Source organism: Catharus ustulatus, chromosome 2 (genome assembly GCF_009819885.2).
Source record: "Catharus ustulatus isolate bCatUst1 chromosome 2, bCatUst1.pri.v2, whole genome shotgun sequence".
NCBI classification, from domain to species: Eukaryota; Metazoa; Chordata; class Aves; order Passeriformes; family Turdidae; genus Catharus; species Catharus ustulatus.
This window is the reverse complement of record NC_046222.1, coordinates 2540721-2558741: the sequence shown is the minus strand read 5'-3', so window position 1 is coordinate 2558741 and position 18021 is coordinate 2540721. Positions and strand designations below refer to the sequence as shown.

Below are 18021 nucleotides of genomic sequence, written 5' to 3'. Positions count from 1 at the left end.
GAACAGAAATATATTTACTGATTATTTTTTGAAGATAAATACAGTTTTTATATTTTTTGTCATGGTCTCCCTTTAAGGCCATGCTCATCATGAAGCCAAGCTCCCCAAACTTGAGTAGAAAGACAGGTTTGGTGTTAGAAATTGTAGGAGTTTGTCATTGCAGCTCAAAATCCCAGGCAGTCTAGGTCAGAGAACCTCTCTCAGGGCTGGAAATCAGTGAGCCAGCAGGAACCAAAAGTTTTATCTTCTGTAGATGGAGCTGCTCTCCCTGCTGTATCTGCCTCTCCAACATAATTCACCTGAAGTCAATGAAGTCCTCAATTTATTTCTAGCATGTCTGGCACTCCAACACAAGGCAGCTGCTTCCAGGACTTCAGAACCCATTCCAGTATTCTGATTTATAATCTGTTGCAGGGTGACAGCCACAGGCACCTAAGCCACAGGCCCGGGGAGAAGAGAATCAAGAAAAATGGATTCTAGCTGAATCACCAGAAGGACTTTGCAGGAAAAGCTGAAAATAAAAGCCTGACATTCATTCATTATACCAGGACTTTGGACTGAGCTCAGGAGATATCTTAATGGTACAGAACAAGACAGATTCATGTGAGTGAGATGAGCCTGCTTCACCTTCTAACACACCTGAAATTATCTGATGCTGCTTGACAGTCCCTTACTAATGAATGTTTTATATTGAAATCATCTCCTCCTTGAGTAGCCAGTGATGACAGAACACTGTTCCTCTCCTCTGTGCTTTGGGGCAGGAGAATTTATGGGGTTTTCTTTCCTTTTTTTACCTTCAATACATTCAGACTGTATCACTGTGATTCTGCATATAGAGGGAAAATACAGCTGATTTCTGTCCAGCATGGGCTGCATTTACTTTAAAATGCCATGATTACTTGTGATGTATCTATGTGCTTAAACAGTCAAAGTTCATCTACTGATTACCCAAATATTGCCCCTGAGAGACATAATTACAATCCCCCTACAACTGTGATTGCTTAAATTCACTTCCACTTCATACTGTGTCATTAGTCCACCCACTTGCCATACAGACATCTGAAAAATAATAAGGATAAACCAGATCCATTTGACAATGACAATTTTAATACAATCTCAGTGTTTCAATTAAAAGTGAATAGATATGGAGAATGTAGATAATTACACATCCCCTCAGGCACAAAGACTGGGAAAAAGTAAAAAAAGTCCAGTCAGTCAGCCTGATCCACATGCTGGCTTCTGCTTCTATAAGCAGGCAGACCCCAGGCTGCCAAAGGCCTTTTGTGGTATCAAGGCAGTGACAATAATCCAGGAGGTAAAAAAATGACCCTGTCAGGTAGGAAAGTTCCTTCCAACTCCTTATTCCTTGTATTTCACACGTGCACTTGTGATCTTTGCATTGTCCTTCAGGCTTCTGGTACAATGGCATGAATATCACAGATTATGCATTGATATATATAAAAATATATAAATTATTGATGTATTAAAGGATACATGTTCATTGCCTTGATGCAAAGCTTCAGACACGGTTTCTGAGAACAGCACAACGTAAAATTTCACCCAGGCAATGGTGAGCATTGAAAACCAGGTTGGGCTTCTTGGGGGTAGATCAATCCTGACTTGCAATTATGAATTAAAGCAGTGGAATCATTCTCAGGCTTTGACATTTACAGGTGGAAAATAGGGGTAGATAAGGAGCCTAGATAGATAAAGCATCCATCTTGGCAGCTAACTCTATAAATTTCCCTAGAACCACTGATACAAAGTGGACAGCTGGGAGTAGGAAGAGATGGAGAACAGCAAGACATCAATATAATACCCTGTAATGTTTGAAAATTGAGTTATAATTTTGATTTTTTGTTTTGGTTTGGTTTTAAATATCTTGTCAAGCTTTGATTTTAAAGACATAAAAATGACAATGTCATTATTAGGCATGAAATACTTAAGATGATGCCATTATTTTGAAATAGAGACACTATTTTTGTCTTGGCTTTGTCCTATAATTAGTGATTGCAAAATGTGTTAGGCCTAGGAAATGGTCCTGTGTTTTGTGAAATATTCCAGCAGCAGGAACATGAACTGCTCATCTCTCTACCAGTGGAGTGAAGCTCTGTTTCACATCTGTGGTCCCCATTTTTTTCAGCTGGGGATCAAACATCCCACCTGGAAACACTCCCTTGACATCTACGTAAGACTCACTTCAAAGGACATGCGAGCAAAAAAGATGAATATCAAATAGCCTGCTCTTCTCTCAGAGCCAACATGTGGCACAGCAACAACTCTTGAAAAAAAAAATTAGATTTGTCCTAAGTTGCATTTGAAGGTTTTAATTATCTGAGCATCTTCCTGCAGCAGTTTGCACACACACCATAAATGCCAGATGGAGTTTAGTGAACACAGATGATTACACTCTACAGAAGAGTTTCTTTCCATCTGATTTCACTATCTAATTGCAAATGGGCAGGTAGACTCAGAAAATAGGTGGCAGGAGGAGAGGAAGTTCACTGGCTGAAACACTGACACCCTGTGCACCCTGATCTGTCCAAGCCATCCACAGACGCCTCACTGATGTGGCAGCTTCATCCAATGCTCCATTTTCAGCTGGATTTTAAGAAGAGAGAGAACAAATATCTGACACAGCAATGCACCTCTGGCTGGACAACAGAGCATTTTCTATTGAGGAACTCTTGCATTTCAGGAATATTTATTTATTAATGCCATGACTCTACTGAGAATTAAAACTGCTTTCTCCTGCTAATGTCTCCTTATATTAACCATGACAGATCTCTGCAGACAGTTTTCTAAAGTGGTATATATTGCACATTTCTAACTCCATGACAAAAGTTTATCAGAGGGCAAAGAAAACACTGCAAGGTCAAGTAAAGAACAGAGTCTTTATGCCTGGTAAGTTATGAAGGTATGATTGATAAATATAAATACATCTCTATTAATGTATGTGTATACGATGTGTAAGAAAACTGCCATTTCTTTACTCATTTCTCACATGTTATTTTATTTCAATCATGAAGAAGGCAGTATGTAAACTACTGAAATTATTATTGATTGTTCCTGTCAGTGTTCAGGAATGAAGGAAACCTTAGAAAACCCACATTAAGGTAATGCTGATGCATTGTAATCTGGTTTGTACAGTGAAGATGAGGTGATTACTGTGAGCAATGCAAATTACACTTGACTAAGTTACTGGATGTTAATGTCACTTTTTGTAAAGTTAAAAAAAAACCACTTTAAATAGCATGAAAATGAGCAACCAGATAGCCACATGTAATACACACAAAAAAGCTGGAAGTGTTATTCAGGGTGATAATTAGATGTGCATTTTTTATGTTTTACTCAGGTTTTGACTCAGTTAGAGGTACAAGAGCAGGTATGAATGACACACCCTTGAAGAACAGTGACACGAGTCTGCTCCAGTTAGACATACGTCCTATCATGCCAGAAAACACACAAAAGTTTGATGGAAGAGATTTTTTTTTTTACTGTGTGGGAGCTAAATCAGCAGTGCAACTAAAACTGCTCAAAGCACCCATGAAGGCTTAAATTATTGTGTGCCAAAAGAACTCAGGCCTTAATTGTGATACTATTTTACAGATCCAGGAGAAAGAAACTGAGCCAAGAATTTTGCATAATCTAAGGAAAGTAATCTACCAACACAAACCATACTTCTTGTAGGTACATTTTCTACTTTCTCTGAGACATGAATTTAAAAATGACTGTGATGAGCCTCTGGTTTATTGAACATCTCTGGGCACACAGGACTGACTGCCTCAGATTCCAGACTTCCATCACATTCCAGCTTTTATCACAACCAAGAATTTCAAAAGGGCAAAGGCACACAGGAACTCACCCTTGTGGTGTAAGCAGCTTCTGGGTCATCCTCCAGCACACGAGAGAGCCCAAAATCAGAGACTTTGCACACCAGGTTGCTGTTGATGAGGATGTTCCGAGCAGCCAGGTCCCGGTGCACGTAGCCCATGTCCGACAGGTACTTCATGCCAGAGGCGATCCCCCGTAGCATCCCAACCAGCTGGATCACTGTGAACTGGGCATCATGCTTCTGCAAAACAGTGGCAATACCACCTCAGGGGCTGCTCATGCTCCTCCCTGCACAGATTTTTTGGTGAGCTGCTCAGATGAGGAGCTTGTGAGCCAGGCGTTGTGATTTAAATGTGGAACCATGTGGATCTCCCAATCAGCTGAGGGAGGGGACACATTTGCAATTCAGATAAAAATTCATTTTCCCCTTTCTTGCTGTCATCAGAGTTTTAATTTCCTAGATGGGGCACGTGTGAAAGCAGCACATTAATCTAAGTTGTGTGTGTGCTCCTGAGACTGGAGTGTCAGAACATTAGAGAAACAGATGTCCAACTTCCCTGAAAGGCCGCAGGATTTTCTAGTGAAAATCCAAGCCTTCCCCAACAGCCTAATGAAAGTTTTCTATTACACAAGAAATTCATTTAACAAAAGCAAATGCTGATCTGAGTCAGCGGCTTTCAAATTCCATTACTTTAAAACTCATTTCTTAAAATTTTCCTCAACTTCAGGAACACAAAAATTACTGAAACACATTATGACTTAGCCTAGGAACCATTAGTTGGATATATTTCTAATCACCTACTTCTGGGCATAATTTTAAATCTCCCAACTCTTACTAATCCTGTTTGTTAACATCTACTTTTGATATTGATATGTGCTATACAGACAATAGGACAGCATTTGTTGTAGTGCAGCTCTCAGATGAATTCCCCAGTGCTGTAAATGTATCCTCATGGGCAGCTCTCCAACTCCTCGTGCTGCTGCTTCTGGAATTTTATTAAATACAGGGGAGCTGGCTCTGCCACGTGAGGTGATTTGACATGAATCAGCCTGCCAGACTGATTGCATCCATTTTTCATTTTTGATTACTGCACTTGGGGGTGGTATTAGCACTGTAAACATTGGACAAATATGTGACACAGTGGATGCTTAAAGACTCTCTCAGAATTCCCCTTCATGGAGAAATCAATTATTTTAAAAGATTCTTAGCATTTGTCTGTCCCTTTTTTATCAGAGCCAGCACAAGAGAATTTTATATAGACTCTGGAAAAGATTTAGCTAAAAACCAGAAGGTTTCTAACCATGAACAGAATCAGATGCTCAGAGAGCCTTTCAATGGCAATGGGGAAAGCAAACTAAGTAGTTCCAAAAGGCATTTATAAAAAGGGTTATATGGCCTGAGTGGCCTGTGATATTAATGAGTCACAAGGTTCTTATCTATGTTTCCACACAAGAGTAGTAAAAAAAAATCACACTAAAATGAAAGAACAAGCTGAACAACTGTTCTGTGCAGTCAGAAATTATTCTCATTTCCTCAGGGCTCTCTTCAAGGATTTCAAGCCTAAACAAAATATATACAGTTCAGTACAGAGATATTTCATTCAGCTATACTGACACATTATTTATATGCATTTTACATGCTCCAGTGGACACCATAACATATATAGTACATAGTGAAACTCAGGTTGACAATCTATCCCCTTTTGGGGTTAAACGTCTAGTTCAATGTTATGAATTTGGGGGATAATGTCATTCAACCGTGGCAGAACCAAAGCAGTCTCCCAGCCAAAGCTGAGTTTGCCCTAACAAATTAAAATTAAACCAGTGTTTCCCCTCAGATGGGATTTCATTTCTCCTACACTCCTTGTTTTGCCACAAGTAAATCTTGGTGACACAGGGTGCGTTCGAATTTTTTTAGGCTCACTACCAACTTTGACAGAAAACAAAGATAAATCAGCCACAGCATTAGTATGTCTAAGGTTGGAAAAAGAAAACAGGCCAGTAAACTTTGCTAGCTAAACATTTCTAACATCCTCAGGTATGGGGCTCTTCTCTCAACTTTCATCACTGATAAAATTTCCACAAATCCATTCATTTTGAATATCTCTTGTATAGACACAGAGGCTGCCAACCAATAAGCATAACTGCATTGCAGTCATAATTCAGCCTTCAGAAAAAAACAGTCCTCATTTTTGTGTGCCAGAATGCTGTTTTGCTTTGCTCATTTTTAATAGATGTAACATACCAAATTGTCCAACTTTTGGAGTAATGCTTACTGCAAATGGACCAGCATGTCCTACATGGCTTTCTGAGCACATCATGATGCTCTCAAACCCAAATGAAAATGAAGGAATAAATAAATTTTAAAAAAGGGAAAATAAAGAGTGGCATTAAACCCACAAGCAGTCCAAACAAGAGCCACTTCTGCCCCATTTAGTTTCCTGTTGCACTTACTCGTAGGAAGCTGTCCAAGGAACCATTTTCCATATATTCAGTAACAATCATAACTGGTTTACCTGAAAATAGAGCACAGGGGTCAGGCTTTTCCAAGGAACACACTGGAATGCAATCAGCAAATCCAAGCACTTCAGGAATGTGTCCAAATCTTCCTAACCCCAAGGATAATTTTTACATTTAGAAAGGAAACAAAAGCTGGGTGGGCAAAATGAGGCTGGGTGCAGATAAAGGTGGAAAGGAAAGTGCACAATAAACCCCAGGGCACTGCAAAGAGAAGCAGAGCTGTAAGATGGGCATTCCCTCCTTCCAGGCACTCCTGCCCTCTCTGCTGGGATCCCTGACAGCACAAACTTGGACACAGCTGGGACCTGAGCATGCTGCACCCACGGGGCAAACTTCTAAGGAAACAGCCCCTGAAAAGCCTTTAATATTTCCCAAAACTCACCCAGACCAGTTTTTGAAACCATTCCTTCCACCCCAGGGCATTTTGTGACACAACCAAGATTTTACATGCAGCTCTGACATGCTGGAGAGAAACTGATGCTAAAATTAATGTGATGATGGGGAAATTTGCAGACCAAGGTCATTGCCTGCCAATATTTTACCATCATATGGATTTTATTATTTCATAATATTTACTAAAGCTTTGCTTATTTTCTCTTTGTGGTAGAGAGAAAGGTGGGTAAGAGCATGAGGTTATTTAAGGAGATGAATTATTATTGCACATAAAATAGAGGAAGGCATCTGACCATAAAAGTGGGACAAAGGCCTGCATATTGTATAGTGGGCATGGTGAAATTTTAGCTTCTAAATTTGAACAGCATGAGGCTTGAAAAAGGTACCCAGTTTAACTAAGAACAAGAAACCTATTTAAAAAGCCAAGTAAATGGTAACAACAACTTTTTGTTTGCTTTTCAAAAAACACAGCTTCTGCCAAATAGAAATCTTAGAAGAGAAACAGTAATTTCAAAGAATGAGTTTAACATGAGAAGAACACTATGAATTAGTGGCTTCAAACATCTTCTTTTTGTGGTAAAAATGATGTGTTGTGCTGTGGGAGTCACACTAGTAAGTAATTGACTGTCATCCATTCACCAGCAGGAAATACTGTATACAAAATATTAATCTTGAATGATGCAAGAAATGATACAGATATGAGATCTAACAATGTAAAAGCTCAAACAAAAAATATATTTATACTTAGTCTTGCTAGGCAGAAATACATAGTTAAAGTACTGTGTGTATAACATGAATTCAAAGGGATTTCTGGTAATACACAGAATATGCTGCTGGACCTTTCAAGTACAGGGCTATCCAAAACTTTCTAGGATAAACCAATTTACTTTGCCCTGCACTTTGAAGCCAGCAGACAGGTTGCTGGTTTCTGTAAAACTCAGGCAATTTTACAAGACTTATCAGAAGAACTTAAATTAGAGTAAGAAATACATCTCCCAAATTATTACAGGAGCATCTTCCTGCCTTGCTCACCCACACACCAAAAGCCTTAAGTGCAGGGTTTCCCTCTCATTCAGTTGGAAATGTGCCCATAATGAGGAGCACATGCTCTGAAGTTTTAAAAGAACCCTCTGCATCCATTTATCAAAGCATGGCCGTCCATAAATGATAACAAGTTGTGTCAACAGCGTTGCCCAGGTTTATTATAATAGCAGGCTACAAATTGCTGTAAATTATTAGTAAACTAAGCAGAACATGTGTGCTGGTTATCAAGACTGCTGCCTACAATGTGCCCAAGAGTGCAGGGCAGCAGCTGGGAAATGCAGGACAGAAATCCAGGGGGAGCAGAGGAACAATTCTGCACTGGGGGCGAGGCTGGAAGCCTGATGTGGTGATTGATTTGTTAAAAAAAAATTCAAGCAAAAAAAATCCAAACTCACAAGCTTCTCCTCCTTCTATCACCCTGCAGAATGTTTAATAAAACAAATAATGATATTTATTACTATATTTACTTTGTGCCATTCGCTTTTGCCCAGTAAAATGGAGATAAATAGCTCCAGAGCAGATTTCTCAACTCCTGTTCTGGAGCTGCCTGGAGAGGGTGCTGTACCCCTGAGGTTTTATTGGCTTCAGATGGGAATATTCAGAGTTTACTCTCTCACACATCAATGTGATGGGCAGCTGGCACTCCTGACCTCCTCCCCAGCCCCCCAAAGCAGACAGCAGTGATGTGAATACACCTGAGTAGCAAACTCCCTGAAAGTCACTTACACAGAATACAGAGAGAATTAGAAATGCACATTCAAGAGCAACACACAAATTCCTGCATGTATAGCAGTTAAATTATTGTCTCAGTGCTGCAGGAATACAAAATGTAACAAAACAGATTTTAGCTCAGCTGTGTGCAGACTGATGCTGGCGTTTCAAGTGATTTTGTGACTGCAAATCTTATTCTGACTGTACAAAACGTGTCACTACAAAGCAGGAGATAAACCTCAATTTATGCAGGCAGACCTTTCCTAATAGGACTGTGAGACCTAAGATAAACAATAATTCTTTGTTATTGAAATCAGCAAAATAGACTTTCATGAATCACACACAGAGAAGGCATTGTTATTATTATAATTCTGGCTCTTCATAATATATAGTGTTTTACATACCTTTCACTAGTGACTTTTAGACATATTCTGGTGGGGTTTTAATTTCTTATACTTTTCAGCAGTATGCTATGAAATATTTTCATACCCATCCCTGTGAAACTTTGAATCATACAATTGAAAACCAAAATTTTCTTAAAACTAATAAAACCATCTACTTAAACCCAAAGTATTTGGTATGTTTCTATCCAGTTAAACTAGAAATTCCAAGCTGATCACTGAAAGGGCAAAGAGCTGTTTTGCCAGTAGATGAACAAGGATGAACAAGGAAATATCCTACTATTTTTTTCTGCTCCCCTGAAAAATCCTGGAGCACTCCTTTTATTTTTTTTAAGATTGCATCATATAAAATCTTATTGATCTCCCACTTAATAACTAATGTAGGTAGATAAATTTGATCACTAAATGTGTCACTTCATTCTGTAGTGGAAATATAGAAAATGTGGCTGAAGAGGGTTTTTGAAATAAATTACTTTTCCAGGAAGGTACCATGTGTACATGGAGGTTTCCATTAAATGTTTTTGTCTCAAAAACAGAAGGTGGATTTGTTATCATAAACAAAGACCAAGAATATGCTTTAAAAAATACCTAAAACCAACCTAAAATAAAAAAACCCCAACCAAACCCATAACAAAAGCATCCAAGGGCAGATTTAGAAAAGGCATTTAAGTAAATATACATATAAGGACAGAGAAACTTAATTTTTCTACTGACAGATTAAATCCTCAAGACTTCTTTGAGATTTTAATGAAGATGTTTGAATTCTGGAGCTTTAAAATGCCTCATAGTGGCACATACTGAATATCCCATGGAGCATTTCCCCTGCATTAAAACCATCTAGGAAAAAAGTTTAATAATTCACTAGAACCCGTTGTTGTACCAGGCAGGCTGTTCATTAATTAGTGCTAATGACAAGTCTAATGATTTAGCTGAAAGCAGAACACAGGAATTCAGTGCAGTTAGGCAGCCTCAGCACATCAGACCCCACCACTCCTGACCAGATCACCACCCAGTGCCCCTTGGCCCTTCTGGAGCAATTTGTGACTCTGGAGTTTATTAAACCTGCCAATTTATTATTGAGCTTTTTGCAGAGCATGCACCTGGATGACTTCATTTATAATTCACTCTTGCTCTCCTTTGGTTGATCAGCAGATCAGAGAATTATTTAGGCTGGAAGGCACCTCCATGGCACTTTCCATGCCCAGATGTCCCTGCCATTCCTTACTTTTAGTGACAACTCCCTCCAGTCGGATGATGTTGGGGTGGTCGAACTGGCCCATGATGCTGGCTTCTCCCAGGAAATCCCTCCTCTGCTTTTCTGTGTAGCCAACTTTCAGGGTTTTGATGGCCACTGAAATTTCCTTTTTAGAAGGCAGCTTCAGGCGCCCACTGCACACTTCTCCAAATTCTCCTAAGAAAGGGAGTGGAAAAGTGACAAAAGCTGAAATGTGGTTATTTCGTAGGGATTCAACAAAGAAGAACCAGCCCTCAAAATAGCCCCTGGAATGTGGTGCATACTGGTTTATCTTTTGCAATATGCAAGAGCAGAGCACAAGGAAAATCATCTTAGCATTCAAAAGAGGAAGTGTTAAGTATGAAGACACCTCACTTGAAAATTTTTTTTCAGTTAACAAATTTTTACACAAATCACATAAGGAAGTTTCAATATATTATTATTTGAGAAGCCACTGATTTCAAAGCACATTTTCAGTTTTCTTTTCTGATTTTTTTTTTTTAGACAACCAAGTTAATAAAAAAAGGCCTGAATAAATGTATGGTAGAGCAATGACTGTTCTCTTTGCTAACCCAGGCTAGATTTGAGTCAACAGCATAGAAATGAATGTCACCAAATCTTACCACCAGCTGCTTCATCCTCTAGGCATAGAACTGTACTATCAAGGTAATAACCACTAAAAGGATGATATATCTTTATGTACATACATATTGCTAAAAAGCACTGACATTACCTCCTTTGATTTTAACACTGTTTGTATTTCAGGCTGCCAAGACAGGCAGCAGCTCAGAAAACAAATTTTAAAAGCTACTACTAGTAACTAATGGGAGTTGAGTTCTTTTCAGACTTCATTAAAAGCATCCAACCTCTGCAAGCCCAAATGGCCATTATACTTTACCAAGAGTTCAAACACCAAGCCCAGCTCAATACTGTCAGAGCACCACAAAATAAGAAGACCAAAGCACATCTTGAAAACAGAGGGAAGGGGGAAAAAAAGGCTTGAAATAAATCTTGTAGTGCCCAGCTTCCAACTCCATTTTCTTGATGTTTTAATGGTCCAAAAAGCTATAACAAGCTAAGCTCTTGGAACTATTTTACAGTCATTGTCAATGGAGACTTCAGCTATGATTTCAGCCAGCAGCCCAGCAATCAATCCTTCATTTTAAAGCTGGAATTGTGTCTCTGATATTTGTTTAACTTCTGGGAAGGAAAAGGTTACGGGTAATGTCCATCAACACAGTCCCATTTAGCCATGGCTGAGCAACCCAGAACTTGAGTGATTAATCAGATTCCACAAGTACCTCAAGGCCAGCAGATGCTGCAAGAGAATAAAAGATGGGCTCTTTCCAGCAATGAAGTCTGCTGTTGTCTATGGATATAAAGCAGGTTTACCTTCTTGGAAAATGGTTTAATTGGAGAGAGCTCCCCAGGCAGCCCAACTACATTTACCTATGGTTTTTTATATCCAGGGCAGCATGGATGCTAAACAAATTTATCTGGCCAACACCCAAAATGACCTATGCAGTTACTTCAATTTTTCCTGTTAATTATGATCCCAGTAAGAAATGGACTGGTTCTCACCAGACAGTTTAGAAGGAACAAGGGCTTGTGTTTGAGTGGAAAACCTGGCAGTGACAGTAAGATATGAGGATGATGGCTTTTTCTACAAAGCCTTCCTGAGGCATTTGTTTTTAATCACACCACACACACAAAGATTGTATAACCTGCCTATTCACACGTGGAAAGCTGACAGGGATTATTTAGGAGGGCTGTTCACGGCACAAAGATCTCTCTTCAGGATACCCTAATTTCTTTTTAAATAGGCTATTTAGTACATCAGGGGATGGTGTTTGCTGTGTATTTAGACTCGGGGGAACAGTAAATGAAGATTCTGTGAAATCAGCTACTCCCTTCACTTTGCTGCATTTTAAATCTGTGCAGAGAACTCCCTCAGACTTGGAGAGGCACCAAAGCTAAAGGTTTCATAAACCTTGGGAACATCAGCAGTGTTCTAGCCTTCACTGGGACACTGCAAACCTTCACAGTAACTTCACAGACAGAATTCTGTGAATAATTTGACCAACAAGATGTTGAGCTACAAGTATATTTCTACTTCAGAAGAAAAGCAAATGCTTGCTTTCTTGTTCAGCAAAGCACATAGTTAAATCTAGCCCAAATCAAACAAGTACTTTCTGTAATATTCTCCTGCTGCCCAGTTGGATTTAAACTTCTGAAGTGGTTTGTTGAACTGAATCCATAAAAATAAGTGAGTTATTTTAAAAGAAAAAATTACTGTAAAGAAAAATCTGAAAAAGTGGCTTCTGACCTCAATTTTCTTATGCTTAGCCTCCCACTAAAATCCCTTGTGTTTTTCTTGAGGTTCTTTTGGATAAGAATATTTCCTTATTGCATTTGTGTATGTTTTCAAAGCTATGCAAGCTCTGAAAGCCCTCTCTTCTCAGAGACTTCTGGCCAGAGCTGTGAAAAACTGCTTGGAGCACTTCAGAATGTCGAGATTGCTTTCCTGACTCGCAGGTCTCCCTGCTTACGTCACACTTCAGGGCAGTTAAATGAGCCCCTTCTTCTCAAACCCCTGTCTTTTTTATAATTTCATTCACACTTGCCTTGCAAAGGACAAGGGCAGGAAGAGTCCAAGCCATTCACTCAAACAAGTCATTGACCCAGTGAGAGGCAGGAAATGCCTCTCTGGTTTTGGGGAGAAGTGTTCCTGGAGGAGCTGCCTCAGAGGCACTCAGTGTAAAAGCCACCGCGTGCTCAGGGTGACAGCAGTGCAAAGTGATGCCACAAACTCATTTTGGAAGCTCCCAGCACTCTGTGTCCTGATTTTCATCTCTTCTTCCCTTCCTGGCTCTTCCTGTTGGCATCTCAAGCAACTGCTAAGAGGAAATGTTGACTATAATGCCTTATGTACTCCAGACTACATTAATTGACTTATGGAGCCAAAAAAAAAAGGTGTTATTAGAGCTTGAGTGGAAGTTTTAATGTAAAAAGCTGGCAGGAACCCTCTGCCACTTAGCTCAGTGGGGTTGAGCAGGGTGCTGGTAATGCCAAGGCCCAGGTTCAATCCCTGTGGGATTCACTTAGGAGCTGGAATCCACAATCCTTGGGGGTCCCTTCCAGCCCAGAGTAACCTGTGGTACCTGACTCCTTTAGGACATAGTCCTATTTTGGAGCCTCTCAAAAATGGTTCCTCTGTTTTCAGAGGCTGTATTTGACACATTTTGTTTTATTTCTTATTCTACTGTGTGTCTTGGCTAAAAATAGGTCACAACAACCAAGCTGTAAAACATGGCATGATCCCTAGGAACTTCTTTCCCAGATTCACATACTGCATACAGCCCAAATTTAGAGAGCTTGCATTTGTGAGGCTCCTGAAAGTCTTACAATGAAACACACTGCTCCTGGACTTAAGTTTAGAGTATTCCTCCTTCTCCATCCCCACACACATTCCCTGTTATGTGCAGCAAGCAGAGCTTTGCTGTCTTGATTGAAGATGATGGAGAACAGTGCACTCTTGTGGGGCAAAATTAAAACCAGCGAGGAACATGGATTCCACCTTTCCACAAAATAACTTCAAACTAAGAACAGTTCAGTAGCTTCAGTGGGAGAGGATGAAAACGATTCCTTTTTATGCTGGGTGATTCAGGAGATGCACTGAGTACACCACCCTGGGTTCTAGAGTTTTTCCAGCTGAAAAACTTTTGCTGTGCACTTGAAGTCTGTCTCTCTTACATCTCATGGTTTTAATTCAGACTGCATGCTTAGAGAGAAGCCAAAAAAATCAATAATAAAGGAACAAGTATTTTTCAATGGATTAAAAATCAATAGTACTCCTCATAAATGCTTTAATACAGGAGGAAAGGTAACATTCCATGATCTTCTGCCTGCCTGTCAGAGAGACCAATCTGCCACTTCACTTCAAGGAGGAAGCACACATTCTATCAGGAGCTACATGCTCCATTGCAACACCCAGTGTAATGAGAATTTCTGTAGTCTGGCTCCTCTGTTACAAAATCTGATCATTTCAGCAGCTTCTTTCCTGTAAATCCAACAATCTGTGGCATCTTTATGGCTCAGACAATCAGTTATTGGACAGACAACCCTTTCCTCCTAAATCAATAATTCAAATCCAAAGCAGTGACCAAAATCAATCCAAGAGCCAAAGGTCACTGCAGCCTGATGGATGCGTGGTGACTGCTATGAAATGAGTTTGTGGTTTCACCCAAGGCATCATAGTCAAGAGCCCTTTTATGGGGAAAAAGAAAAAAAGAGAAAACGTCTTCACAGCTGATAACATTTTCTGTGCCGTGCTGACAGATTTTAAACAGAAACATAGAAGTGAGACCGAATGATCTTTTCCCTTCCAACAGTGCACTCAGGTATGGGTTTGGTGTCCTTTGAAAAGCAGTCTTGCTGTCTCCTTTCTTTGAGCAAAAACAAGAAATATAAAATTGTGTACCCTTAACTTTGCACTGAAATCTGCTGTAAAAGTGACCTGATAATTTGAAGACTTCCTGGAACATTTTCTTTCCAGTCACAACTATGAACCCAAAGATACAAAACAGTACATACACAGCAAAAAGCTATCTTTAGTTCAGTACATCTGGTGGTCATTACCTGCTCCAACTACTTTATCAATGGATATATTGGAAGCATCCAGCTCCTTGGCAAACTCATGCACAGCTTGGTTGGGATCCTCATATGTGTGTGGATCTACATAAGTTCTCAGTCCTGGGAGCTTTACTGTGTAAAAACAAAATCAGAGAGAAAATGTTACTTAGACTTGAGTAATCCTTCTAAAGAAAGCTCATGAGACAACCAGAAACCAAATCAATAGAAGGAAAGGGTATTCTTTAAATCAAACTAGCTTTTGTGGGTCTTCAGAATCTTTGCACAGAGTGAAACCAGACACTAATGCACTGCAGAGAAGTGTGACAACCCATTTCAAATATCTGCACTTGCAGTATTTAACTGCTTTCCCAGTATTAAAACACCACTCACCCCTCCCAGGCTGCTACACTTAGATGCTGCCTTATATTGACCCTTCCACAGCAACAGCAAAGGGGCAAGGAACAGAATGTGTTGCTACAGTCAACCTGAAAAGTTATCAGGAATATATTAAGAAATCAGATTAACTCTAGCTTTTTCTTTTTTTTTCGAAGTCCATCAACAAGATGAGAATAAGAATATAAGAATAAGAATAAGAATATAAGTTTCAATAAGAAACTTATGCATGAAAAAATGCACCCCTGCCTCAATCCCTCTGCCAGAACATACAAGGATGGCAGATAACTGTTCTGAATAAAATCTGGCTCTGGAGCTTTGTTCCCCATACATCCATGTTATTATTTTGGCCCCCTCTAGAGTTTCCTGGCTAGGGATTGTTGGAAGAGCTCATTCCCAACCTCTGCCTCCAACAACAAAGCTGAAAGCAAAGCACAGCCTCAATCCCCTTCCCCAGCTCAAAGCCTTGCTTGTGTTTGCACCCAGTACCTTCTGTGCCTGCCTCTGCTGTACTCCCTTTACAACAGGAATATATTTTATTAACAAAAAGTGAAATACCCAGCTTGAGGCTTTCTGCTTCTGACACCAACCCTGCATTCCCAGACATGTATTCCAGCTTTCCCTAACTGTACCAGCTGGTCTTGTAAAAGATATTAACTCCTTCAACAAACACTGCTTTAACCCACTCAGGAATATCCTTTCCAGCTTAGCATTATTATACTACAGCATTTTTTTCACTGTTAAAATAGTTAAACCTTTTTTTGCTGGGGTTGCACAGATGGGAAAAAAATACCTTTGGACCATGAGAGCACAAAACTGCTTTATCAAATGATGTAAAGCATACGTAAAAAAGGAAAAAAAATCAATTTTATGGGGATTTATTGGCCTCAGAATTGACAAATAAATGATAAAACTGAGTTCCCAAGCTAATTGCCTTGAAAACAATGGAAGGTAAGAGCCATGCTCTCAACACAAGGGCTGCATGAGCACAGCATTAAAAGCTGGCTGTGTTTCCTTCAAGAGCCTGATGATTACAGAATTACCTGCAAGTAAAACAAAAAGTAATTGGCTGTATATTGCTGTTGGTTAAAAATCCTGTAAATGCTCCTTCCCTTCCATGCTGAATGTACATTACAGGCCCCCTCACATCCCCAATAAAAATAACAATTAAAAGCTCCTGCACTGTGGGGTTTTTGGCTTGGGATTTTTAATGCTGACCCCAGAGGTTCCCAAGATCAGGTGATGGTGGCTGCAAGGAGAATAATCCCTTCACACCAATAATTAAGGGCAGCCTGTGTAGTAACTGGGTTCTGTCATGAAATACAGATAATAAACACGTGCACATGTGTTAAGCTGCACTACTTTACAGCTCATTCTGTGCAAACATAATAATTTACATTTTCATTTTAACAGCACAAATTGCCCTAAAGGTAGCAAAAAAATAAAAAGGCCCAGCCAGAGAAGGCAAAGGGAGAGGATCTGAGGAGGTGAAACATTTTTGTTCCTTTGAAGTAATATTATAGGATTTGTAATAAGGCTGCAGGGAATAGTTCATGGCTGGAGCCTTTTTAAAAGTAATTCAGAGTAAACTGACTGAAATAAACCAGCTGCTGTATTTAAGATGCTGAAAGTTTACGACAGCCATGGAAGTTACTTTGTCCTTTTTTAGTTCATAAGGGCAATTTTCTTGTTCTTTGGGAAAGAGTGTAATTTGGCAAGTTAAAAGTTTCTACAGCCACACACGTATAGACTTACAAATTCTAACTGATAAATATCTGCAAAATCTATGATAAAAAATTTTCAAGAGCTTCCAGCAGACATACCAGGCCCATGATTGGTCTTACTGCACAGTGAATCAGCATGGCACTACTCAGAAAACAGTACATAAATATCTAAAGCCAAATTAAAAGCAATTTAATCCACAGGAATTTAACAGCACTGACATGTTTAAGAATAGTGATTGCAACTTTCCATTGTGTGGGAGTAAGGAGAGCAAATTCTGACCTGTTATTTGTCTGTGACACTTATTTTACTGGCTGCTTTTATTTTATAACCTCATTAAATTTGGATGATGAAGCATTAATTCTATGGGCCACATGTAACCGTAGAGATTTTTTTGAGAATAGTTGGTTAGCAGTTGTTGGGCTGCAGCTCTTGTGTATCCCCTGACAGTGCTGGGGAAGGAGACAGAAACTGTGGATATTCATGCTTTTGGCTCTCTGGAGATAAGGAGGGCCAGGAAACTTAAAAGAATAATAATTTGAACACTCAGAGAACAGTTATTCCATTGTCAGGAGGATTGGGAAGCAGTTCTAATTTCCAGCTACTGCAGGTAAATCCCTCATTAAAATGTTAATTCACTTATATTTGGGGAGGGGCACCTGGTTATGTATGGTATCAGCAGCTCTTTTCTTGCAAATAGTAGAGTGCCAATGTTGTGTGCAAAAAAATCCACATATATTAATGCTACAACATGCTAAGCAACAGAAATATATTGTATAATGTTGGAAACCATTGTTCAACCATGATTTACACGGTGTAGCAGGACACTCATCTAGAGCTGGAACAGTTTCAAAGATGGACTATGCTTCTTATTAAACAAAGCCTCATTAGACAGCGAGAATTATGTGGGTAAAAAAAAAAGGATTTTCTGGTCTTGGTGTCTATGAGGGGCATTATCTTTGCCTGTAAGGATATAAAAACCCAAAGTACAGTGATTAAAAAAACAAACAACCAAGTAATCCTCCTATTCCTGATCAACCTCCTTTTCCCTCAGCTTCCCCTGCTCCAAAACTTTTTTTTTTTCCTTTTATAAAGGGTGCATGGATGGAGCCTTGCCTGTGAGCCAATCCTCAAGAT

The 18021-nt window shown here is 39.5% G+C and overlaps 1 protein-coding gene across 3 annotated transcripts in view; it reads right to left on the bottom strand.

The window, feature by feature from the left end:
• The window catches only part of EPHA3 (EPH receptor A3), a 171788-nt gene that overhangs the window by 21197 nt on the left and 132570 nt on the right, over positions 1-18021 (bottom strand). For all 3 annotated transcript variants that reach the window (XM_033053498.1, XM_033053496.1, XM_033053497.1), the window contains 4 exons: positions 14776-14901; positions 10129-10314; positions 6289-6350; positions 3866-4075 (listed from right to left, as the gene is read on the bottom strand). In XM_033053498.1, coding sequence (XP_032909389.1) covers positions 3866-4075; positions 6289-6350; positions 10129-10314; positions 14776-14901 — 584 coding nt within the window. The remainder of the gene's footprint in view (positions 1-3865; positions 4076-6288; positions 6351-10128; positions 10315-14775; positions 14902-18021) is intronic.